General features: G+C 45.9%; 1 protein-coding gene across 2 annotated transcripts; it reads left to right on the top strand.

The window, feature by feature from the left end:
• The first annotated feature begins 14,223 nt into the window (after positions 1-14,223).
• Positions 14,224-26,870, top strand: Nnmt (nicotinamide N-methyltransferase). Of its 2 annotated transcripts, XM_021226788.2 has the most exons (4): positions 14,224-15,221; positions 16,413-16,620; positions 24,188-24,236; positions 24,368-24,546. In XM_021226788.2, the coding sequence occupies exons 1-4, from the start codon at positions 15,068-15,070 to the stop codon at positions 24,422-24,424; spliced, it is 468 nt and encodes a 155-aa protein (XP_021082447.1). In that variant the 5' UTR covers positions 14,224-15,067; the 3' UTR covers positions 24,425-24,546. The 2 variants fall into 2 exon arrangements, with proteins under 2 accessions (XP_021082447.1, XP_005069546.1); XM_005069489.4 differs by having other exon boundaries at positions 14,247-15,221; positions 24,188-26,870.
• Positions 26,871-27,131: the final 261 nt, after the last annotated feature.

Genomic DNA, 27,131 nt, shown 5'->3' with positions numbered 1-27,131 from the left:
GAAGAAAGGAAGGAAGGAAGGAAGGAAGGAAGGAAGGAAGGAAGGAAGGAAGGAAGAAAGAAGGGGAACAGTGAGACGGAGAGGAAAGGGGAAGAGGGATGGATGAGCCTGGCTCCTGAGCAAAGGAAGGGACAGGAATAGGTGGCTAGAAACAAGCCTGGAACCACAAAGAAACTGCCCCAGGTACACAGTCAGGCCGGAGCAGATGTGGCAGGGTGACAGCCAGATCATCATTAGTGAGTTTCCATCTCTGATAGTCAGCATCATTGATATTCCAACACCAAACTCCAGACCTTCACAACAAACCCGAGGAATCTCCATGGGCCTCACAGGGTGACTTCTCACTGTTGAGATTATCAACACAGAGAAGCCCATCTCTGACGTTGGGACTGGGGGATGGAACCATGAAACCATGACTAGTCTTGCCTGTAGGCAGAATAGAATATACTGACTATCTTTGTTAGGGTTTCTATTGCTATGAAGAGACACCATGACCATGGCAACTCTTATGAAGAAAAACATTTAATTGGGGGCTGGCTTACAGTTCAAAGGTTTACTTCATTGTCATCATGACAGTAACCATGGCAGCATGCAGGCAGACGTGGTGCTGGAGAAGTAGCTGAGAGTTCCATATCTGGATACAAAAGCGATGGCAGAGAGAGTTAGTCACTAGGCCAGGCTTGAGCTCCTAAAACCTCAAAGCCCACCCCCTACTGACATACTTCCTCCAAGGCCACACCTACTCGAATAATGCCATCCCCTATGAGTCTGTGGGGTCATTTTCATTCAGATGACCACACTGACCTCAGATAATTTCAGAGAACGAGGAAGAGTGCTCCATTCCCCAGATGCATCCCTCCCAGATAAAACACTTGGAGTTGATCTCAGATCCTGATGCCTTTAGCCTGCAGCTATAACTTGAAAACTAAATCCAGAACTGGGAAGATTCTTTAAGCACCTGTTTTCTTTACACAGCACAAATGACATTCTGAGAAGGGTGTCGGGATGGTAACTGAGCAGGATGCGTGGCAGGGGACAGTAAAGAGAACGGAGTCACTGCAGGGACTCAGCGAAGGCTGTGGGGCTCATTGGGTAGCTCTGCTGACTTCAGAGTCTCTGTTTCTCCTTGTGCTTGCTTGAGTTCTTGGAAGCCATGGGTTAGGCAGAGGACAGAGATGCTGTCAGGCCTCTACTGCAGAGAGAATACATAAACAGAATGCATATAGCACAATGTCAGTGGATCCCCGGCTTGACCGATAGCTGACTTTGTGATCACGTCTCCCTATGGGTTTTGCTTTCTTCAGATGTGTGATGGAGATGCTGGGAGTTTATGAGAGGGAGTGGTTGACAATGAACATAAGTGTGTCCCACGAGCCAAGCATGACCCAGTGGGACACTCTTTGCATTCTAGAGAAAGAGCCACAGCCAGGTACTTGGATATTGTAAATGGCCTGACAGAAATGAGGATATCATAAGTGATACTCGTGCCCCTCACTTTGACTTTCAGACTATTGGAACAATGGACCCCAAGAAATTGATTTCCCACTGTCACTCGACTATCTCGCTCACTTTCCTCTCCATTAACCTGCTTTATTCAGAGCCTTCACAGCAAATACTTTCCATGTTATTATATGTGATTGCCAGGTAAATAGGGATGTTTACTTCAAGCAGGGGAACTTATAATATACTGCACTAATGGTCTGGGATGGAGAAAAGACTTGGACCAGAGACATAAAAACACACTTCCCTATGTGGAGGGCTATACAGGATTGCATGGAGTGAAAAGGGAGAGCTCCCACCATCCCCTTTTAAAGGTAATTTGGGATATGTATAATAATGCTTTTAATGGTCTTGGGAACTGAATCCAGGACCCTACAAGGCTAGGCAGGTGCTGTACCACTGAATATGTCTCCAGTCTTTCCTTCTTTAGTTCCCACTTGGAGACAGGGTCTCACTGAGTTGCACAGGCTGACCTTGAACCCACTTTATTGAGAGGCCCAGAAAGGTCTTGGGCTTATGATTTTCTTGCCTCAGCCTCCTGAGTAACTAGGATTGCAAGTCTTTGCAACCAGACTCCTCTGGCATCTGCACAATTTCTGGACTCATGCACCATGCCCTCTATACCTCTTCTAAGACTGAAGGCTTGCCTAATGAGGTGGCAGGCTTCAGCACAGGGGGATGTGGGTTTTCATCTTTAGTTTTTCTCCTCTGCGCTGTGATCTCCAGTGTGACATTAGTACCCCAGAGCCTCAGTTTCCTCATCTCTAAAATGGAAACAGTAGCTGTGCTGGCTAGTTTTATGCCAGCTTGACGTACACTGTAGTTATCTGAGGGGAGGGAACCTCAATTGAGAAATTGCCTCCATAAGATCAGGCTGTAGACAAGCCTGTAGGGCATTTTTCTTAATTAGTGATAAGGGAGGGTCGACCCACCGTGGGTGGAGCCACCCCTGGGCTGATGGTTTGGGATGCTATAAGACAGTAGGCTAAGCAAGCCATGGGTGGAAAGCCAGTAAACAGTGCTCCTCCATGGAGCAGGCTCCTGTCCTGACTTCCTTCAGTGATGGACTGTGATGTGGGAGAAACCCTCTCCTCCCCAAGTTGCTTTTGGTCACGGTGTTGCATCACAGCAATGACAAGAGCCCTCCAGGATATTATGATACCCTTTTGAAAATGAATACACACACACACACACACACACACACACACACACACACACACACACACACACACAAAGGAAACACAGCCCATCAAGGCAATGTCTTTTTACGGAAAGGGTGAGCCATGACCCAAATCAGGCTAGCAAGCATGCATGGACAAGATAACCTCTGTCTTACTCGGCTGTTCCTCATTGGGCGAGGTTCAACCTCATAGTCTACTCCCAATTGGCTAATTTGGAAAGTGGGGCTACAAGGAGAACAAAGGGACCCAGTGGGAGGAGGGGACATGAGGAGGCGGGCACACAGCCTTTAAACCTGTTTGTCAGGAAAGATTGACCTTCTCACACCCCCCGGTGACATATAGGCGGTAGATACATATGCATTGTTATATATGAAGATCAAGGCCTGCCTTATGGATGTGTGCAAATAAAGAATCCCAAGGAGAACTAATGTATCCGATGTTTTTCTCATTGCTGTGACAAAACACGTGACAAAAGAGTTTAGAGAAAGGAGGTTTGTCCTGGCTCATGGTTCGAGGGGCTCATTCTGTGTCATGGCCAGGGAAGCCATGGAGGCAGAAGCATGAGGTCACACCATGTCACAGTCCAGAGGCAGAGTGACAAGGAAGTAGGACCAGATAAAAACTGATGCTTCTGTGTGAGAACCCATGAAAAAGAATAGAGGGGAACAATCGAGGCAGGGAGGCCGGGGAAGGCTGGGAACTGGGAACCGTGCAGACACAACTGAGCTTGAACTTGCATAGACAGATGGCGTGAGAGCAGAAAGCACCTGGTGTTGAGCCCAAGCCCTCCTCACTCAGTAACAGAGCAGAACAGAAATTGCTTCTGGGAGCCGGGTGTGTTGGCCCATGCCTGCAATCCCATCACCGAGGAAGCCGAGGCAGGAGATTCCCAAGATCTTGAAGCCTGCTTCTGGGCTACATAGCAAGTACCAGACCAACGGGGGCTACAGTGTGAGACTCTGTCGAAAGAAGGCACGGAGGGGCCCTGGAGAGGTGGCTCGGGGGTTAGGGTGTTTTCCGTTCCTGGGAATGACCTAGGTTCAGTTCCCGTCACCCACATTGAACAACTCCACTTCCAGAGGGTCTGACACCACCTCTGGCCTCCACAGGCACCTGTACTCGGGGTGGTGTAAATAAACTCACGGAAGCACACACACGCATACACACAAATTTTAAAAAGAAAAGAAAAAATGCTTCTAGAAGCAGGATCTACAGGCAGAATGGAGCCACGCCCAGAATGGACCACTCTGAGGGCCTCCCACAGAGGAGCTGCCTTTTAATTCTTCAAACCCTTCCTTCTTCCCTCCAGGTCACCTCCTGAATCGTCAATACTGGGCTCTAAGGGGCTTTTTATTCTGGTCGTAACAAGATGTCTCTTGGACTTTGCCGGTAGCCATGGCAACCAGAGTAGTACAATACAGTGGGAGCCAGGTCTCTGGTGATGATAATGACACCACTGATACTCCCTGGAGAGGGTCAGGAGACCCTCCCCTGGTACTCTAGCATTTCTCCTTCCCCTAGCCGCAAGGCATCTTGGGAGATGCTAGAGAATAAGGAATCGAGAGACTGATCAAAGGCAGGACTCCACGATGCAGCTTCCATGAGGTCACTATCCATGATGGGTTGAGACTTTGTGATGATGCAACTGTTTGGGGTCACCCATGCTCCTGTTAGCAACCCCTCACCTGTGTTCTGTAAGAAAGGTCAAAAACAAAACAAAAAAAAAAACCCTCACTGGTCTCACCAAGTTGGATTTTGGTAAAGTCATATTTTGATCTGTCATTAGTGCCCTTGTGGGGTGTTTGGGCATGGGTTAACATCTGTATCAAGACAGAATGCCCTTGGGAGGAAGAGTTGTGTCCCTGCAGGACTGACTGCTCTCAGACCCTCCCGACCCAATTTGGAGTTTTCATTATTCTTCCTTCTCTGGACACAAGGGGGCAGCAGAGCTCTGAGCTTAGCAGGCTGCAGGGTCAAATTGGGCTGGATTCTTCCTCTTTTGCTAGCTCATTGCCGGCTTATTTGCCAGCAGCCACCCTCTTGTCCTTCTAGATTCCAACCTGTGAATAGGGTAATAAGGAAGAGGAGGGTTGCAGGTGGCACAGAACCTCCTAACCTTCACTTGGGCTTATGCAGTATTCATTCCCCGGCCACCTCCACAGCAGAAGCTAAGGCCCAGGAAAGTTCACCCCTGCTGGGAATGTGTCCTTGACACACCAGAGCAGATTCACGCCAGCTGACCTTTGCGGGAGAAATTTTTCCCAACCCTCAAACCTCCCCAAAGACCATGAAGTTGGGGCAAGAGAACCAAACACAATGGGTAGGGCGCAGCCCGCTCATTAGATCTGTGTTGCAGTTATTAAGGCTGTGTGCACTGTCCTTAGTGAGGTATCGAAAGACGGGCCCCTCCAAAAGTTTATCTGATGGGCCCAGGCTAAGTTAAGCAAAGGTGGGGGGAGGGGAGACTTTTCAGGGAAGGGGCCAGACAGTGCAAGCAAGAGATCAAAGTCAAGAAACCACGTGGGCGTTGAGAGGGTTCCAGTTCAAGAGGCAAGCCCCCAGTGTTGCAACCAGGAATAGACTCCTGCTCTGTGAATTGGCTGTGCACCTCTTCAGTGAGTTGAAAGGGCTTTCCAAACAGCTTGCTTTGGAGAGCTGACTGTGCAAGCAAGGGGCAGCAGGGCTGAGGGAAACTGGGAAGGAGAGGGGGAGGCTGGGAAATTGATTTTCGAGTGGTCCTTTTCCTCGTGTGTGGGCGTGGTGCTTTCACTTCCCTGTGCCCACACAAGTGACTTTTGCAAACTGGGAAGCGACAGTAAAACTGACAAAGGAGGTTGAACGGACTGAAGATGCCTCTGCCGCGTTCGATAGAAACAGTCTCAGAAGCAAAAACCGCAAGACTAAAACCTGCTTAATTGGGTTCCATCAAAATTAGCTTCCTGACTAGGGAAAGTTATCATCTTGATGAAGGCAAACTGAGCAGGCAGGCAGGTCAAAAGAAATATCTCCAACAAATAAGACACAGAGAAGGGTAGGTCCCAGCAGCAGCGAGATCTCAAAGACCCAAAGGAGTGAGGGCGAGACTGGGGAATTCGCAGAGGACGTTTTGGCAGCTAGCAAGAGTGGTTTTTGTTGTTTGGTTGATTTGTTTTGTTGGGCAGAGAGTGTTTAACTTTCACCAGGTTTCTTCATTTTTGGGAAGGGATGAGGGAAGGGGTGCCCGACCAGACTATTTCTTAGCCTCCTTGTCTCAAGGGATCAGTGGATGACGCCCAATTGGGCCAGACTCTGCAACCTTCTGATCCACCCCATTTTCTCCCCTTTCCTATGGCCCTAACTCGGGGACCCCAGCTGACCAAAGACCCTCACAAGGAAAGAAGGCAGGCTGCCTTCCAAGCCTCTGCACACTCACTGTCGGGACTAGAAATGAGCACTTACTTTGTAAAGCCAGTGATCTGTGGGGCTCATTATACTGTTTGGTTTAACTCGATGACACGTAGGCTTAGCTGTAGTCAAACTTCTCAGAGAAAAGCCAAATATTTTAAAGTATATGACTATCTTTATTCTTATGTCAGCAAAAATTAGCAGACTGTTTTAGGAATAAAGACTGAGGAACTCGGGTGTAGTAATGCAGAAGTTGGTGGGGATGTTGACTGGGATGGCCTTACTGGGACAATCTGGTGGACATATTAGCATTCGGAGTTTCCCCTCCCATTAGCCTGTCCCATGTAAACTCCCATGCAGGTCTATGCAGAGGAGACATGAAAGTCTGTGGAATAGTTGTTCAGGGGCATGGGGAACAACCTGAGTGGATGTCACTGAAGGGTAAATGGATGGAGGGTACAAATCATGGAGAGCTGTGCAGTGATGAGAAGCAATCAACCTTGCACACAGAGAGACTTACAAAACAACAACGTAGGAGCCTACAGGATAGCCCGGTGGGTAAAGGTGCTCGCAGCCAAGCATGAGAATCTGAGTTTGATTTCTGGGGTCCACGTGGTAGAAGGAGAGAAACAATTTCATCAAGTTGTTCTCTGAGCTCCACACTGGTAACACACACACACACACACACACACATCACTGAATGATGTAATAAATTTTTTAGTCTTTTTTTTTTTTTTTTTTTGGAGGCTGTTGGTCCAGCCTGGCCTCAAACTCACAGAGATCCGCCTGCCTCTGCCTCCCGAGTGCTGGGATTAAAGGCATGCGCTACCACAGCCCGGCTAGTCTTTCTTTCTATATGTACATTAAGCATCTCAGAATGACTGCCTATCTGGATCAGAATGTAATTTGGGATGGGAAGAAAGAAAACCATCGTTTGGCTGGTTTCCCTCTACTCTCCAGTTTCTTAGTTCATTAGCTCTCTGACAAGAGTTTGCACTGACAGTCACGGTATCCATCTTTGAGGTTTGGTTCTCTCCAAAGGATCTGATTTCCAACAGGTTATTGCTACTTTCTTTATTCCCTTAAGCCTGCGTCCAGCCTTTAGTGCCTCTTCTGATTTAATAGACATCTTCTTTTAGCCACCTGACCTCATGCTTTTTGTTTTCAGAAACAAAACAATAAAAGAGAAGCAGCAAGATAAAATGCAACCATGGTCCTGACATCTACTCAGAGTATAAAACTGTTTGTCTTTGACACATGCAATGCATAGAGGGGGGAGAACCCTGAAATGGCATTTTCTTTTGTGCAGCTCACATAGGAACTGGACAGACACCCCTGATAGGTATTTTACCATTGCAGTAATTAGCAAGAATCAAGACAGAAATCGTTGGAACAGGACAAGGGGCTCGTTGATAGAAAGCTCATCTAGTATACATGAAGCCCTGGGTTCATCCGGAGCACAGCATAAGTGCTGTGGGACTCCCCTGTGACCCCAGCACTCAGGAGGCACAGGCATGAAGAGGAGTGCAATGCCAGCAGCATTAGCGATATAGCAACTCTGAGGTCAACTTGAGCTACATGTCGCCTTGTCTCAGAATGAAGGAAGGAGGAAAAAAAAAGAGGAGAAAGCAGAGGGAAAAGGGGCGGGGGGGGGGGCAGAAAGACATCATTGGAACAGAGAAGAGAGCTACAAGCCGGGGTGATTTGTGTAAGCAAGGGGCAACAGTGTCACACTGGGAGGGGGAGGAGGAAAGGCAGGGGGCAGAACCATCCAAATAGCTCAGAGTCTCAGCGTCTGCCTTCTGGGAACTGAGGAAGCTCTGCCCCGGCCGCTCTGGACTTTGGTACGGCATCTGTGAGGCACATGTGGTTCCCTGGGCCACCAGCCATAGCATAGGAACCGGTACAGGCCTCTGCCAAAAGCCCTGGCCCCAACTGTCCTCTCTCTACAGGTCACAAGGCACGTAGGGAGGGTGGAGCTGGAAACTGGCCTGGTTCCGCTAATTTTCCCCGAGTAGCCCTCAGCTGTCCCGCCCCAAGCCAAGCAGTTTTCCACTGACAATGGCCCTCTGTATCCTCCCCCGAGGTGTCATTTTCAGTGCTGGTGGAAACCAGCTCAGTGGATTTTGTAGCCAGTTTAAAACTTCGAGACATGTGATTATTGCTCAGATATGTAGGGTTTCTGGCTGTGTCTGTGTGGCTGAGCATCCTCCCCCTAAGCCCTGTGAGCATGTGCGCTGTTGAAGCCACGAGAAGGCACTGGTCTCTGTATAATAATGGCTCCTCATGTCGGATGCAGCACCTCCTTGTGGACTGCAAAAACACAGTTCCCCTGAAGTCCCGCAAGGAAGGCTACTCTCACCAAATGCATTCATTAAACCCGAGGCAGGCCTTGTGGAGCCTCATCACATTCGATGACGTCTCATTCCTGTAATGCTAGTCATCATCAACTACTATACACATCAAAGGCTCCTAGTGTGTCGGCTCTTCTGACTGGCTCCCAGATTGCCCGCTCTTCTTTCTGACTTCAGGAGTTATTTAATCTGGTTCCAGTTTGGAATTCTGACCTGAGCCCATATATAATATGGATTATAGTTTCCATAGAGAACTGGAAGATGTCTCGGTCGACGCATGTCTGCAATATAAATGATCCCCTGCCTCCATGGAGCCGGCTCACAGTTGCTGGTGTGCCCATGAAATGTGGATCCTTTTTGGAAATAAGTGGGAACCATGGAGTTTCAAAAGAAAACTCATTCCCCTGGGGCCTGCATCTGCCCTGACACCCTCTAGTCTGAGGCAGACATTGGTTCTCTCTGCTTGTGTTGCATTGCTGTATCTTTCCCTCCATCCTGTTTTTAAAGATTTATTTTGCTTTTATTAATATGTATATGTGTGTATGGGTATGTGCTGGTGCCCACAGAAAGAGACTAGAAGAGCATGCCAGATACCCCAGAACTGGAGTTACAGATACCCACTGCCCACGTGGTATCCTGCAGACAAGAAACCTGGGGGACCTATATTATCTTTCAATACCCTGGGACTCTAAACCTGTTTGTTTGGGATGATTGCATTTGGACATACTAGATTTTGGTGGTGGTAGTTTGCTTGTTCTTAATGCGTGGGGAACATTTGGTTAAAGTTAGAGAGAAAACAACGACAGGGCAGGCAAGCTGCAAATCCTGGCGGCTGCTGCAAGGAGTGGATGGAGAAAGAGAAGTCAGAGCCTTGAGTTAGAGGCAGAGACGGGAGTCTGAAAGCTGTGTGGAGGAAGGTGGGCGTGGCTGGGGGGTTTCTACAGAGAACCTCCGAGTGAGAAACCCTGAGAGAGCCAGGGCCAGCATGCCTATGGTTTTGATTGTTCTCCAAGGAAAAGACAGAAAAAAGAAAAGTTAACCCTTTGTAGGCAGATCTCAGAAAAGCAGGCAGGCTTGGCTGTGAAGTCCTGTAAGCAACGGAACACAGGCTACTTAAGCAAACAAAGCCCTATTAAATACAGAGCAGGAGACAGAAAATTCCATGCCACTTCCACGTAAAGACGGCTACAGATGGACACTGGTTAACACTATAGAACCTAAAAGTCTCCCTTTCTCTTGTACTTTCTGGTAGAGCATGATTCCTCCTTCCTCCAGCTGGCAGTCGGGGGTCATCCACTGACTGTATGATAGACGACCCCGTTCTGCCTCCCTAAACAGTACAGTTTGCTTTCAGCTGCTTTAAGCCTCGAAGCAAAGGAACATACAGGGTCTTCTTGTAATTAGCTGCTTTCACCCCATATCATTTGGAGAGTGCCCAGCTGATGAATCCCCAGTGTAACTGTCATTTACTCCTTTCTTTGTGGCTTACTCCTAGTTGATTTCTTCTGCTATTGCTGGGTGGTGATACTGTTTCTAGTTGGTGCTGTCATGGTCTTTGAGGTCATTTCATGAGAGGTTTACCTAAAGTGAAGAAGACTCACATTGAGTGAAGGCAGCACCATTCCATTGGCTGGTGTCCTGGGGCAAATAAACAACCAGACATTCATCTCTCTCTGCTTCCTGTCTATGGACACAATGTGACCAGCCACATGGCACTCCTACCACCGTGCCATCCTGCTGTGATGGACTGTATGCTCTCAAACTGTGAGCCAAAATAAACACCTGCCCCCTTCCGTAAGCTGCTTTTGTCGGGTGTTTAGTAACAGCAGCAGCAGCAACAAGTAAGATAAAGAGGCTATTCCAAACAATGTTGTAAATACAACATGTGGATATGTCCCAGTTTTTCTCTAGGTAGATACCTTAGAGTGCAGTCTCTGGATTTTGTGCATGCACACATTCATGTCTATTGTTAATGAGAATGATTCATTCATTATTCTGCTCTCCAAAAAACATAGGGTAATGACTTTTGGCAAGATCCTTGGTTCTGGTCACATGTCACTTGTACCAGTAATATCTCACTATGGTTTAAATTTCATTTCATTGATAAAATTATCATTCCATAGGTCTGTGGGCCATCCCTTTGTTCTAAAAGATCTGGTTGAGTCTTCTCTTTTTGTCTTTATCTTCTTTGGGGTTTCAAAATTGTCTTACAGAATCTGTATCCCAGCCAGGCCTGGTGGTGCATGCACCTGGGAGACAGAGGCACACAGATCTCTATGAGCCTGAGGCCAGGTTTTTCTGCATAGTTAGACCATGTCTCAATAATCCAAAAATAAGTAAGTAAATGGATTCCCAATTCATTGTTGGCTCTGTGTGTTTAGTTTTTTCTCATTCTGTGAACTGGTCCTCCTGTCCCTTAACATATGTTTGGAACATACATTCTTAACTGCTACATACTCAAATTTATAAATCTTTCACTTGCTATTAATGCTTTTGCATCCGGTTTAGGAAATTCTTCCTGACACACAAGGCTATAAAGGCATTCTTCTATATCACACTCTGAATCTTCAGACTTTCGCTTTTTTATGTGTCTTTGGTTAATAAGACTTAATTGCTTCTTGCTCACAGTGTGAGAAGGGGCTCTCGTTTTGTTCTCCTCCCTACAGAAACTCAGCTATCCCTGTGCTATTTATTGCAAGTCTATCTCTTTCCCTGCTGATCTGAGCTGCCACCGTGCATACATCAAATGTACACAGAATGGGTCTGTCCCCAGCCCCTCCACACTGGTCCATGGATGGGTCTATTTATCAAGCCCAGTGCCAATACTACTCAGCCTTAATGGTGATAGCTCTCTAATAAGTATTTATATCTGGTACAGGGTGTCCTCCCACCCTATTCTTCTTCTCCACGAGTACCCACTCCTGGCCCTTGGCACTGCCATATAAATTTTAAAGCCAACTTGTCAAGTTCTAGAAAAAAAACCTATCGGGATTTTAATTGGGATTTTACTGAGTCTATAAATCAATTTGGAGAGAAATGACATCTTTACAGTGTTAAGCTGTCTACTCCACAGAGTGGTGTTTTTCTCCATTTATTTAGGTCTTCTTTAATGGCTTTCAATAAAACTTGATAATTTGCTCCATTAACGTCCTGTATATATTTTGTTGCAGGTACTTCATAGTTTTAATGTCACCATGGGAAAAGCTGATTTTGAACTTCATTTTATAACTGTTGCTAACTGAAAAGGAATTTAATTTAGTCAGTTGATTTTGTGCCCAGATGTTTGGCTTCTTGTATTCATCCTGGAAAATGTGTAGTTACTTTTCATTTCCTATATAGAGCGCCATGTTGACAATGGATCCTTCTCTTTCTAATCCTTCTCTTTCTTTCTTATTTTCCTTATCTCCTATATTTCTGGTGCTTCTGGTATAATTTTTGTTGCAGGGTGGGGTTGTTCATGCCTTTCATCTCAGGACAACAGGAGGCAGAGGCAGGTGGATCTCTATGAGTTCAAAGCCAGTTTAGTCTACATAGCAAGTTTCAGGACATCCAAGGATACATAGAACGACCCTGCCTTAAAACCAAACAAACAAACCAAAAACCCTGACGTTTGTCAACACAGGTAATCGCTAACCTCATGTTGAAGAGAAAGCTTTCAAATGCCTGATTATTTAGCGAAATGTTTGCACATAGTCTTTACTAGTAGGCTGAAGATGCTTCATCCTATCTCCAATGTGATAGAGTCATTATTGTGGATATTGAAATTGAGCTTTCTTATTCCTTTTGCATCTATCCAATGAATCTAGCGATTTCTCCTGTAATGTGGAAATGTGATGGCTAGCACTCATTGGATTTTTAATTGTTAGATTATCGTGTGCCACAGGGACAAACTGCTTTGGTTGAGGTACAGCTGTGGCAAGAACAGGCCTTTGAGCTGGGGCTGCTCTAAAACAGGGCTGTGGCCCAGGCAAGTGACTGAACCTCTGGTGCCTCAGTCTCCTCATATGCTGGCACAGAGACAACAGTCCTAACTCACAGAACTGTTGGAAAGGTTAGTGACGTGTGCAAAATGATTCAGAAGTTCTCATGGTGTATTAAGCACCATGGAAGTGTGAGTGGCTTTCCTGACTAGACAACTTACTTTAGAAGTTTTGTATGAGTAATTTTTAGTTTGTGATTTTTCCTTTTCATAAATCACCTTTGTATTTGGATTTTTCCTCAATTTATAAGCATAGTTGTGAAGAATTTTGTGTAGATATAATTTAATCTTTTCTCCCTCCCTCCCTCCCTCCCCCCTCCCTCCTTCCCGTGTGTGTGTGTGTGTGTGTGTGTGTGTGTGTGTGTGTGTGTGCGCGCGCTCATGCCACAGCACATGTGTAGCAGTCAGAGGACAATGGAGGGAGTCAGTTCTCTTCTTCCTTCATGGACTCCAGGGTTTGATCTCGGATTGTTAGTCTTTAAGGCAAGTTGACTTGACGAAGCATCACAACAGGACTGAACGTAATTTTCATGTTATACCTTCAGTTAGGAATTCCTAAGTCTAAGTTTTGTAATGTATTGACCTGCAATTAGTTGTAGAATCTTTTTTATTATCATTTAAATACTTGTGCATCTGATGAACTGGGAGGCATTTCTCTTTTAATGAGTAAATGCGGCGGCAGAATCCTATTCTCCTTCCTGACAATGGATGTAGGGAACTTGGCTCTTTCTATCTCCCTTGACCATTTGGGAAGGTCAGAATGAAGCTGCATTCAGGAGATGAGCAAACGAAGCTCAGAGAATAGAGACCTCCAGATCCCCAAAGACAGGCAAAAAGACATAGAAACAAGGGAAGATAACTAAGCTGCCTGAGGGGTTTTGGTTCACATCGACCAGTTAGTTCCTGAAATTTGTTTTCATTTTGTATTATCAGCCAATTTTTTTTTCTTTTGAGATGGGGTCAAACTTGTAACCTGAGGGCCACCCTCCATCCCTAGCCTTAGTGGAGATTCTTTGAGTGAGTTTCTGTGCCTTGTGACCAAAGACCCCTGGCTTAATCATGACCTATGGGATACCAGGCTGTGCTATTGCATTTGGTGCAACAACTCAGGCTGGTTAATCAGATGTTATTTGAGTACCTACTCTTACTCCGTGAAGTAACTTATGACATAAAGCAGGAAATATAGACTGGAGGCACAGTTCTTAGTCTACTGGACACTTAGTTTGTCACTTCTATAATTGTTTTGGGAGAAATAATTGGCAGATAAAACCAGGAGCAACTAGGACACGGGGGGGGGGGTGGTAAGGAGATATGGGGGATGGGGGGCAGGGAGCATGGGAGGATGGGAGGGAGAGGGAACGGGGACTGATAAGTAAAATAAGATTGTTTCTAATTTAAATGAAAAAATAAAACAAATGGAAATATTCAACAACAACAATCATGCACTAGGTAGTACGGATTCTGGATTCTAATTGGTAATGTGAGCCCGGGAACGGAAACAGAAAGGAAGTGGATGTCTCAGGCTTCCAAGATTTGAATTCTTGGAAGCAGCAGGGAGGCTTGGGGAGGCTGAGCAGTAGCAAGGGTGAGAGAAAGTCAAAGATGCACTGGGCTGGCCTTGAACCTGCTATGTAGTCAAGGATGAACCTGAACTCCTGACTCTGCCTCCTAAGTGCAGTAATTACAGGCATGCGCATCATCCCAGATTTATGTGGTGCTGGGGATCAAGCCTCAGGACTCACGCATGACAGGCAAGAGCTTTGCCGCCTGAGTTATCTTTTCAGCCCTTAACCATTTTTGATTGATTTGACGTTCAAACACTTTAAGGATATCTTTTATTTATTCATTGACAATTCCGTACGTCCTTACAATGTATCTTGATGATACCCACCCTCAACTGCTTCTTACCACCTCCTATACATCTCCCTCCCACGTTCACGACCCCTCTGAGTCCAGTTAGTGCTGCCTGCTGGAGTGTTGCCTGATCTTGTAGGCTTGACCTTGTGCAGGTAACCATAGCTACAGTGAGCTCATGATTGCATCAGCCATGCTGTATCCAAGAACACACTTGTCCATGTTTTAAAAATTAATCTTTCCAGGCTTCATCTGTGGCTTTTCTCTTTAGCCAACATTCCTCAGTCATGAGCACATTTTCTCCCCCCCTCCCCGCCACACATCCTCTTTTCTTTCTTTCGCATGTTTAAACTGGAACCATTCTTTATGACTTTTTTTTTCCTGGAAAGAACCCTTGCAAGAACAAGAAGACTGCCTGGATTGTTTGGAGATGGCCGATTCCTCTAAATTTAGGGCTTCTTCCAGGAGTTAACAATCTCCACGGTGAGCTGGGCCATTTTTCCCATCTGCAGACTTTGCAGCTGACCTTCACCTCTGGGCAGAGGGTGGCATGCAGTGTGTGACCCTCCCTGTGCCATTCCTCTTCTCCTAAGCTCCTGTCTCCAGTAATGTCATCACTTCCTGGAAGAGTCAGACCATCTTTGGTCTATTTTACTGTTAGGGTTTAGCAAACAGCAGCCTCTAAGGGCTGGGCCGAGCTGAAGGCAGATTGACAGCTCAAGATTCCAAAAGCCAACTTCCCAGAGTGACTCCCTGACTTCTGGAGGACGAGGAGGCAGGAAAGCGGTGGGCCGGTGGCACAGAGCTGAGACACGATGGAATCCGGCTTTACCTCCAAGGACACTTATCTAAGTCATTTTAATCCCCGGGATTACTTGGAAAAATATTACAGCTTTGGGTCCAGACACTGTGCAGAAAGCGAAATCCTCAGGCATCTGCTGGAAAATCTCTTTAAGATATTCTGCCTCGGTAAGTTTGTCCATCTAAACATGAGTCACACTGAGTCTGAGGGGATGAGTGGACTTGTGCCTGGTCATCACTCCTGGAAAGTCTGTTGGCATCACTCATTTGTTTAACGAGATTAGCTATTTTGTTGATTTAGCTATTTTACACTTTATATTAATATCCATTATGTTTTATATGGTCTTGAAAAATGAAGCCAGAGGGCTTGAGGGCTGACCTTGCATCTACAGTGACTTTCTAGGTGGCTTGAAGGAGCCACTCAATCTCATGGGACACTTCAGAGAGTCTAAGAGAGGAGACATGGGTGCTGGGGCACAGGACTCAAGAGACAGGAGGATCAGCCTGGACTACATAGTGCTTTTTTAGAAACTCTAGGCTACGGAGTAAGACTCTGTCTCAACATAGTAAATAAATTGAAAGTTTGATTCTATTCTTATTTGAAAGGAATATTTTCCCATGTGGTAAAAGACCTTCTCAAACATTAAGAGCTGAGTGCTTTGATCATAAATAATCTCAGTGTTTTAACATTTTTTATTCATGTGTGTCTGTGTAAGTGTATGTGTCCATGTTGCATGCCTATGCATGCATGGGGCCACAAGAGGGCATCATGTGTCCTCTTCCATCACTCTCTCCTTCTATCCCTTTGAAGCAGGGTCTCTTCCTAAGCCTAGGGCTATGTTTTGGCTAGGCTGGAAGCCATTAAGCCCCAGAGAGCTTCTCCTCTCTGCTCCTATCAGAGAAGGGATTATAGGCATTTATGAGATGCCTGGCTTGTTACATATGTGCTGGCCCTCATCAGTGTGGAGTATGTACTCTTAACTGCTGGGACATTTCTCCAGTCCCTAAATTCAATTGTTAAACAACAAAAAAATGAACTTTCTACCAAAGTACTCCTTAAAAGTTTTCACATTGTCACTGTCATCATCTTTTGGAATCAGTGGTCTGTATACCAGATGTAGATCTTGCTCACCTGCAGACATCAAAATAATCCAGCAAAACATGCCTCCATTTGGGACTGGGCATGAGTGAGGCAGGGATAGAAAGCAGAATGATATCTTACCAAATGATGTTAATGGACAGTGGTGACTGGTGTGACTGTTGGTTGGGAGCCATTATGGCACAATCCCAGTAAAGACAGTGCAACCCCAGCTCAGCCTGTTCTCTTATGCTGCCTGATCCCTGCCTCTTCTGTACCAGGTGGTGTGAAGGGAGACCTCCTGATTGACATTGGCTCTGGCCCCACCATCTATCAGCTTCTGTCCGCCTGTGAGTCCTTCAAGGAGATCATTGTCAGTGACTACACAGACCAGAACCTTCGGGAGCTGCAGAAGTGGTTGAAGAAGGAGCCGGGGGCCTTTGACTGGTCTCCAGTAGTCACCTATGTGTGTGATCTCGAAGGGAACAGGTAGGGTGATGGGGATCTGCTCTTCAGCTTTCTGAAGGGACCTGTTTCTATTAGCCCAGGAAGTATCATTAAAATTCAGCTAAAAACCACAAACTCAAAGACAGAGACCAAAGGGAACTCCAAATGGAGAATGAGGGCTGGGAAGGATAGATTATTGGGTGCCATCCATACCATCTGAGTACTATTTTATTGTCAGTCCTCCAGCCAAAGCTGGTGGCTCTGTGTGTGCCTAATGTTGACATGATGAGAAACAGCGAAACATTGACCAGGTTTTTTTTTTAACTGACAGAAGCAATATGAAGCAATTATGTGAGAAGGAATTCATTACTCACCATCCATAAAATTAGAGCCTAAAGGGAGCTGGGAGATGGTCAGTGAGCAAAGTTCTTGTCATGGGAACACAAGGACGTGAGTTCATCTCCCTCCCATTTAGTTAAAAAGCTGGTCTTTCTCCAGCACGTCTTCTCATCATCTTTATTGAAAACCAGCTGGCTGTAGATGCATGAAATTAATCCTGGGTTGTCTAGTTTGTTCCATTATTCTTCAATTTCTGGGTTTTTTTGTGACAGTACTATGCTGTTTTGGTGACTATAGCTCTATTGTTGTTGTTGTTGAGGTGAGGTAGTGTATGATTCCTGATTTCCTTTCTTGGTACTATTTGGGCTTTGTGTGTTTATGGTTATATACAAATTTTAGATTTTTCCCAACCCTGTCATTAGTGTCTTAATAGGAATGACATTGGCTCCACAAATTCCTCTCGGTCATATGGACATGTTCATGATCTTGGTTGTTCTAATCTGCTGACAGATCTTTCCATTTTCTTGGAGTCTGCACTGTTGTTCTACCTTGATGTTGTCATTGTAGAGATCATTGGTTTGTTTTAGTTAATTTTATTTCAAGGTTACTTATTTATTTACTTATTGTAATAGAATTGACTTCTTGATTTCTGTTTCAAAGAATCCACTACTGGGGCATAAATATTCAAGTGAATGTTCTGAAAGATTAGTTAGTACTCCTTGGTGCATGGTTAAAGGAACTAGCATCCATGCATCCATTCATCATCCATCCATCCATCCATCCATCCATCCATCCATCCAACAAACCTTGTTGAACTACTGTGATGCACCCCATAATACTAGCTCTTAGACCAGAGCAGTGAATGAGACAGAAGAAACCCTTTATGTTTTATAGTTCCTCTCAAGGAAGGCAGATAAAGGTCAGGTCATTCAGGTTCTTCAAGAGCATGCTAACGATTATAGCATTTAGTAACAAATTGAGAGGCTGTTTTCATATACCCATTTAACTTAGAACCCTCTTAGACATTTAGTATAAGTGAAGATAATTCTTAAAAATGAAGGTGAGTCTTTCTTATATGAAGTACGTGGTTCCTCAAGGCAGAGTTAGAATAACTTGCTGTGAGGGTTTGTACACTATCAAAACTTAATAAGCAAATGTGTATTTACCAGGGTTGATAGAATTTCAAAGAAAGTTTATTAAGCACAAGTTTTCTGCCATTGTGAGACAACACACTTTGCTGAAATCCAAAGCATGTGACCAGAAAGCTCTGGGAGCTGCATTCCTATTTTCCCCAGACATCACAGCCCACATCTCATTCAAAAAGCCAGCCCTTCAGTCTAGCAGGATACTAAAACAATCACTTATGTCCCTGTAGAACCATCAACTCAGAACAATTGCCTCTTAAGACGGTCTCCCATCCCCATCGCTTGGCCCGGATGAGAAACTGTACTTTTGTCAGGAAGTGCCTCACCCCTTCCTTATCCTCACACCAGATCCAGTAGCTTCAACTATTTTTAGAACGATAGTGATCCCATTCGGCTTATGTCTCTCTTGCATCTCCGAGTACCTCTATCAACCTAAAGTCCATTTCCCTCAAGATTATTTCTTCTTTATCTGAAGATATTTCTTGTGCTGATGGCTCCTGAGTACAACAGAAGCTAGCTTTTTGGGAGTACAACTCAGACATTTAAAAATCACTCATTTCATGATTGAAAGTTTTAAGACATCCATACCAAACCCTTGTCTCAAACCTTGAGACATTAATGTAACTACCCTCAGTCTGTTATGAGCAAGGGAAATAAACTCTTTCCTTAAGAAATTCTAGAAACAGGAGCTGGCCTGGTCATTGGGAGCTTTAAGAGACCTTGCTGCTGTTGCAGGGACCCTGAGTTCAGTTCCAAGCACCCACATTTCCAAGCTGCCAGTAACTCTAGTTTTAGGGGATCCCTTTTCTGGATTCTAAGGGTAGCACCACACACACACACACACACACACACACACACACACACACACACACACACACACACACACACAAAGAAAAAAGTAAACTTCGAAAAGAAATCCTAGAAATAACATGAATCAGCCTTTGGCCCCTTGAACAACACATTACTTAGCTTTGGGATCCCCAGATTAGCAACTTCAATATATCACATAGTAGCATGTTAGGAATGCAGACTTGGGCTGGAGAGGTGGCTCAGTGAAGAGCACTGACCACTCTTCTAGGTTCAATTCCCAGCACCCACAAGACAGCTGATAACTCTGTAACTCCAGTTCCAGGGACTCTGACTCCCTCTTCTGACCTCTGGACACACATGCTATTGGTGCACAGACATATAGGAAGCAAAACACTCATACGTGTTTTGTTTTTTAAGAAGAAGAGATGGAGGCTGTCCAGCCTCACTGACTGTCAGCACAGGCCTTGAGTTCCTACTTCCATGAGATCTGCTGAGGTAACTATGACAGCGGGAGGAGACCTGGGTCTACAGCCAAGATTACCACAGACTCACCAGGATACACAGGAGACCACAGACCCACCAGGATACACAGGAGACCACAGACTCACCAGGATACACAGGAGACCACAGACTCACCAGGATACACAGGAGAAGGGAGATGAGTGGGAGTGTGCTGCCAAGTTCTTTTCCCCCACCTATATAGCTGGTGGGGGGTTTGATGGGGACAGAGACTTCCAGAACAGAGAGCAGTGCCCCCCCCTCTGTGAACCTGCCAAGAAAGAGCTAGAACACTTGGAACATGACTGTTCTCTGAAGCCAAAGTTCCCCACACAGAGGTTGGTAAGGGCTGGGCATGGTGCTTAACCCAGCACTCAGGAGGCAGAGCCAGCTTCAAGTTCAAGGCTCCCCTGAACTACAGAGCGAATTCTAGCCTAGCCAGGGCTACGTGGCTCTTGTTTGTTTTCATTAATGTATTAATTAATCTAGTGATCTGATGCTTTATTTGTGAGTTTACTATGATTGTTTTATATTAAAAAAGTAAAACAACCAAAAGGCAAGATTCACAAAACAAATAGAACAAACTCCAAACCCACAGCAAAAGTTGGTCTATTATTCCAAAAGATACATAGTTGAGCCAAATTTGTTCTTCAATCCCGTGTTCTGTCTTTGTGGCAAGTATCTCTGGATTTTCAAACTCACAAAAGCTTATGAATATGACTCCTTGGGACCTTGGTTTCTTGATGGTCTTGGTGACTATTTGGTAACTGATACTTTTTATGGAAATTCTCTCTTTCAGGTAAGAACTCTCCTATCTCTCAATAGCATTATCTCTCTGAAAAGATGAATGGGATTGGTTGAGAAACCTTCAATTAGCCATTTCCATTCATTATAAAAATTTCTGAGCTATGTGGTGGTGGCGCACACCTTTAATCCCAGCACTCGGGAGGCAGAGGCAGGTGAATCTCTGTGTGTTCAAGGCCAGCCTGGTTCCAGGACAGGTTCCAAAGCTACACAGAGAAACCCTGTCTTGAAAAACAAACAAACAAAACACAAAAAAGCAAATAAGCATCTCCATGTATAAGTGTCAAAGGGCCTGAGACTCAGTGTACACAAAATAAAGAGATGGCCCCTGGCATCCTCCATAGCTAGTATTCCTGGCTCCTTGAATGACGTCATCAGACATTTACTTGAATGATCCCAAAGCCTGGGAATAAATAAACTTCCTCTCTGTCATGGGCCACACCTAACCCAGTTCCAGCTTCTGTCTATTTTTCTTCCTGAATTTCCCTTTACTCGGTTTTCTTCTTGAATTAGTTCTCTGCATCTTTATCCAAGCTAACATCATCTTTGTCCAAGCTACCATTCTGGTTGACATAACCTCCCATCTCTACCATAGTCCTTTCATTCAGTTCTCTACAACCCCAGTGACCATTCCAAGACAAACTTCTGATCGGGACCATCCCTCCTTTTTTAAAGCAAGGTCTTACTTGGTAGCCCAGGCTAGCCTCCAACTTGTGATCTTGTTTCTGCTCCCAGGGTTTTATGATTGCACACCTGTCCATAGCACCATTTAGAATTCCTAGGATAGAAAACAAAAGTCCCAGTTTTGGAGATGGGTTCTCACTGAGTAGCCCTGACAGCCTGGAACACACTCTATAGAGCAGGCTGGCCTCAAACTCACAGAGATCTGCCTGCCTCTCCCTCCTGAGTGCTGGGATCAAAAGCCATGTCTGGCCCAAAAGGTAAACTTTTAAGTTTTATCCACAAAGTCTTGTTTTGTCTGGCACCCAGCATTTCATATGTCTGACATTCCAGTCCCAGGGACTGTACTCTGCAGGTGGCTTTACACCGGCTGTCTTTTCTTGCTGAACCATCTTCCTCCCGATGCCTTCTACCTGGTCAATGATGGCGGATGCCTCCTCCGCATCTCTGCTTGCATGGCTCCTTTTGGAGGTGCTTTTCTTTCCACTGTAGACCAGATCGAGCCAGGATCCCAACATCCCATGTTCCTTTCCTCCTTGAAGTTGCCCATTTTCACTTCCATGTTGGTGAGTAGTCCTTAGATTAGCTATTTTTCTCTCTTCCCTTCTAAGACAGGAGCTGTTCCTCTTTGTTCATTCCTGAGTCCCCAGTACCTTTGAGTCCCCAGTCCCCAGCACATGACAGAGGTTCAAATGGAAGGGTTACGGGCAGTTCTTGCTGTCTCTCACAGTCAGTTCTTAGGTGGATACTCAAGTTTATTCTATTTCTCTGTGTTGTCGCTCAGAAACAGGGTCTGGTGTGCCCCAGCTGGCTTCAGAACCCTTCTGTCCTTGAGGATGACCTTGAACTCCTGATACTGCCTCCACCTCCTGAATGATGAGTAAGGGCAAGAGCCCCTGAGCACACCAGGCTTCTTCAACCTTTATGTCCTTGAGCTGTTTTGACGGCTTTGTCAGGAGGGAGTTCTGGAGGCTATGGGGATGGAGCTTGGGCAGTGGAAAGGGCTCCTGTGGAGATTCTAACTTGCCAGCTGCCTTGCTTCTCCAAGGAGGCAGAATCTCCAGACAATTACTGGGTATGGGAAGACACTCTCTCAAAAGGTTCCTGCCAGGAATCCTTACCTTTTTCTCCCTTCTCTGCCATGTCCCTTTGGCTTGTGTAGCTAGCATACACACAGGGGAAATGGCAGCCTCTGCTTGAAAGAGTCGATCTTTACAAGGAGAGCAACGGCCAGCCTGCAGTTAGCTTTCTGTAAACCAGGCTCCGTGCTGCTCAGGTATGTGTTTATCGCCTTGTCCTTGAGCTAAACGTGAGGCTGAGTGGTAATTGCCTGGGTCTCCGGGCAAGTCCATTTCCCTGTGGGTGTTACCCACAGTCCTCAAGGAGCCCTGAGGGGTAATCTTTACACAGCTGCCTTGGCAACTAAGTTCACCAATGTTTGCTATGCAGCCAAGGACAAGCAGGTACCAGCAGCGATGGGAGAGCCTAACAAATTCCCCTTCTCAAATTGGCACATTTCCTGTGAGCTTTCGAGATTTCACAGTGGGCTTCACAGTTTGGGAACAATTTCCATCATCGTCTGACTGGCAAGCGCTAGTTCTGTGGTAATTTGTGTCTTTAAAATAGCTTAAAACACAACAGGGCACAAAGGTCCACTATGCTTCTGACGTCATCATTTAAATACACATTGTCACCATGTCCCCGACCGAGAGTGGCATTTTAAGCCCCCACCCCCCAAGTCACCATGATCTATTTTCTTAACCTCTTCCATACACTTGTTATGTACATGTGTAGGCAGGTAATTCCAATTTTTCTGATCTACTTTCTTTACCTATTCAAATCTGGTTTTCACAGACACCTATTGATCAGTTTTTCTTCTTAACATGTTCTGTCAAATTATCTGTATTCTAGCAGGGCAGAGTGGCATCCCTACTTTTAGAATGACACTCGTTCTACTTTGCTCAGGACTGCAAAAAGAACCCAGCACAGGAGATTTCAGCATAGGAAAATTTTAAACTGGAAAAATGCAAGGCTACTCAGGAGAAAGTGGTTGTCATAGGACCTTCTTCATCCCTAATAGGGACCAGGTAGACTAATCAAGGGTAACTTTTAAAAGATTTATATTTATTGTCCTAAATTATGTATATGTGTCTCTATGTGGGTGTGTGACTATGCATTCAGGGACCCATGGAGGCAGGGAATGTCAGATCCTCTTGAGCTGGAGTTACAGTTGTGAGCTACCTGGGGGGGGGGGAGACAGAGACAGAGAGAGAGAGAGAGAGAGAGAGAGAGAGAGAGAGAGAGAGAGAGAGAGAGAGCAGTCAGAGGCATCAGGAATAGTCTAGAGAGAGAAAGAAGTACGTTGAACATGGCCAGCAAACTGGACACGACCAGTGCAATCTTCAAAAGAGGGGTTAACAGCAGAGAATAGAGAAAAGGAAAAGCAGCAGGAACAGAGGAGAGAGGGGGAGGAGGAGGAAGAGAGCAAACAGGCAGAATAGCAGGGTTATAGGGAGAATGAGCAGCTGGGGAGAGGGAAGCCTATGAGCTGGAGGGAATTTAGAGGAGGGGAGGAGGACTAGGAAGCTAGCACAGACTCTGAAATGTGTCCCAGGTGCTGAGGGAGCCTGGAGGCCAGCATGAGCTTTGAAATGCCAATAGGCACCACAGGTAGCTATATGTTCCTTCTGCCTGAGATAAGGAAAATAACTCTTTAGGTAGACTCCTTTAGCCAGTTTCTTATGAGGCCCAGTGTTTCAACAGTTTATTTCCTGTTGCCTGCAAGACGTGGGACTCTCACCTGCTTCTCCAGCACCATGTCTGCCTGCACAGCACCTCTCAATAGAACTGACCTGGCGACAAGTCTTTAGCACAACAGCCTTTGAGGGACATTCTAGGTGTAAGCTCTAGGACCATAATGTTTCCTGCTCCTGTTTTCACATCTCCATGAATTCAATGAAATTCCATTGATTTGGTGAAAAAGAGACAGGTGTCTTGATGGGGTTACCAAGAAAACGATGTTAGGAAATAGACAGCTGTCTGCAGTCAGGAGAAAGGAACTGACTGGAGACCCTGGCCACAGAGGCAAGATCATCAAGAAGGGTTTCTTTCGGTGTCGTTTGTTTCTTTGAGCCAGAGTCTCACATAGCCTCTTGTAGCCCAGACTGATCTTGAATTCATTAGGTAGCCAACTTCTGATACTCCTGCCTCCACCTCACTAGTGCTGGGATTGCAGGCAGCCGGCACCACACCCATCCTCGGCTCTGACCAAAAAGATCTGTGGTCCCCATATCTAGAGCAGGGAGTGATGCTGGTCCATGTCTGTTTTTCAGAACCAAAGGACTTGAGAAGGAGGAGAAGTTGAGGCGGGCAGTCAAACAGGTGCTGAAGTGTGACGTGACGCAGAGCCAGCCTCTGGGTGGGGTCTCTCTGCCCCCTGCTGACTGCCTGCTCAGCACCCTGTGCCTGGATGCTGCCTGCCCTGACCTTCCCACCTACTGCAACGCCCTCAGGAACCTGGGCAGCCTGCTCAAGCCAGGGGGCTTCCTGGTGATGGTGGATGCCCTTAAGAGTAGCTACTACATGATCGGAGAGCAGAGGTTTTCCAGCCTTCCTCTGGGATGGGAGGCTGTTCGAGATGCTGTGGAAGAGGCTGGCTACACCATTGAGCGGTTTGAGGTGATTTCTCAGAACTACTCTTCTGCCACAGCCAACAATGAAGGACTGTTCTCCCTAGTGGGGCGCAAGGTGGGCGGAGCTGAATGACATCCTGTGATCCCAGTGAAAGGCTCGCTGGCTCATTCAGACTGTGGCTCTGACAGCAGTGCTCACTGTGTGGTGTAGAAGCTGACTGGTGGGGCCCCACGGTTCAGGGTGGGGTGCACAGTCAAGGAGGAGCCCACGGACCATTCCTCTGTGCTCCATACATCTATTAATGCTATGGGACCCCCAGGAGAGTAGCTGAGACATCTGGTCTTCTCTACCTGTACTCACAAAAGAAGCCTCGGCACCTCAAGCAGTTACAGCCGCACCTGTGAACCATATGTGAATCAAGCCCGCGCCTGCCTACAGAGACATCAGTTATTCACCGTTAACCTCACAGGAAGTTGCTGTACCCTTCTCTTGCCTTCTTTCTGGAGAGACTGACTTACCCCAGCCTCTGATACTGATAAATCTGCTCTGGGCTCAGTCAGTCTCCAATAGACTTCCCCACTACTGGCACCAATCTGACTTCAGGGACCAGAGGACAGCTGACCTGTATTTCTTCCAATTCATCCCAATGATCCAATTATTTTCTTTTCTAGAGCTCATCTCGTTTTCAAATTCTATCTAACCTCTCTGTGCCTTGGTTTCCTCATCTGCAAAATGAGGTTGAAATGGAACCACTTGTTAAGATAAGCTAGAAAGAATCCAGAGGGATGCTTGGTACCCAGCGAGCATCTAATAAATGTTAAGGATCATGAGCATCATTATCATCACAGTCATCATACTCCCATCTTTGCTATCAGTTGCCCAAGCAGCTGAGATGTTTCCATCCCCACGTAGAAGAGGGGGCCTTCTCCGGGCTCTCCACTGCTGTGACTGTCAGGAGCACCTATAAGAAAACAGTTTCCACACCACAAGCTTCCAGTTCCTTTCAGATTCAAGAGCTATCCAGCAAACATGTATTTAGCATCCTCCATGTGTCTTCCTTCTGCCAGGTCCTGGGAATGGAAATGAAGCCCCAGTGTCAGCTAGCTCAAGAGTCCTCGTCTTTGTAGACACAGTGACATGACAAGTGCTCCCAGATGCTGTCAGACAGTGCTCTCTGCAGTTTCCACCCAGATTTCCAGCTCAGCATCTTCTGCTTCCACTGTCCTGTCTGGCAGTGCCTGGGGTGGTGTGGGGGGGCATATGGAGGAAGCTACTCCCCTGCTTGTGTGTCAGAGCCATGATGGCTTCTTGCCCAAGAGGCAGAGAACACTGTCTATACCAAGGTTGGCCAAGAGTCAGATAGCAAATAATTTTTGGCTTTGTGGGTTATACAATCTTTTCTTATTGATTGATTTGATTGATTGATTGATTGATTGATTGATTGATTGATTGAGGAGTAAGTGGGTGAGTGTGAGTTAGACAGTGTATCACCATGTAGTTCTGGCTGTCCTGAGATACACTCTGTAGACCAGGCTGGCCTTGAACTCACAGAGATCCACCTGCCTCTGTCTCCCAAGTGCTGGGATTTAAGGCATGCTATGGCGTGCCTGGCCTTGACCATATAGTTTTGATCATGGCTATTCAATCCCATATTGGAGCAGAATGAGCCACAGATGACATGTAAACGAAAATGCAACTCCCCTTACTAAAACAGGTGGATGGGTAGGTTTATAGACCTTTGATCTGGGATCAGAAGCAGCCTTATTTGTGGTTCGAATTTAATGAAGTCTCTTGTGTACACTTTTATTATCTTGTGATATTCAGTCCTACTTGTGAGGGAGCTCAAACCCTATACACGGGTGAAGACCGGGACAGGTGGAATACTATTTCTTCTCACTCTGTCCTAACTCGTTCTCTCTTTATTGCTGTTCCCCTCAACCAACCCCCATCTAGTCTGAAGGCATTCCATAAAAACAAACAGAAAATGAGGGAACAAGTAGGGGCAGGGAAATGCTGGACAAAATGTCCACTACACCAATATTTTTACCCCGAAAGTTACAATACACACTGGAGTATCATAAAAATCCACTGAGACACCACAATACACATTATAAAAATGACAGAGAAGAAAACTGGGCAGAAACAAATCCCTGAAAATAGAGCAGCACGCAACAATGCTTTGCAAAGTTTTGTTTTACAGATCATATCTATCTGCTTACACGCTGGCTGCATTTAGGCACAGCTAAGTTGGCCCTGTAGGCTTCTTCCACTTGGAGATAGCTTTGTGACTGTGTATCTGTCTGAAAGATATTTATTGCATGCGTGTTACTGCTGTTTTAATTTCATTTCTCTTGCTGTGATAAAAAAAAACTCTGACAGAAAGCAAGTTATGGGAGAAAGGACTTTATTTCAATTTGCCGTCCAGGTTACAGCCCACCGTTGTGGGGAAGGAAAGGCAGGAACTTCGAGCCCCTAATCATATCACATCCACAGTCGAGAGCAGAGAGGCATGGATGCACATATGATCAATTGCTTGCTTGTCCTCGGCCCAGTCTCGCCACTCTTAAACAGCTTAGGACTCCCTGCCTAGGGAATGGTGTTTCCCACAGTGGCCTGGGTCTTCCCACATCACTTGATTTAATA

Source organism: Mesocricetus auratus, unplaced genomic scaffold (genome assembly GCF_017639785.1).
Source record: "Mesocricetus auratus isolate SY011 unplaced genomic scaffold, BCM_Maur_2.0 Super-Scaffold_100022, whole genome shotgun sequence".
Classification (NCBI taxonomy): Eukaryota; Metazoa; Chordata; class Mammalia; order Rodentia; family Cricetidae; genus Mesocricetus; species Mesocricetus auratus.
Note: the sequence above shows the minus strand (reverse complement) of the source record. Positions and strands in the feature narration are given on the sequence as shown.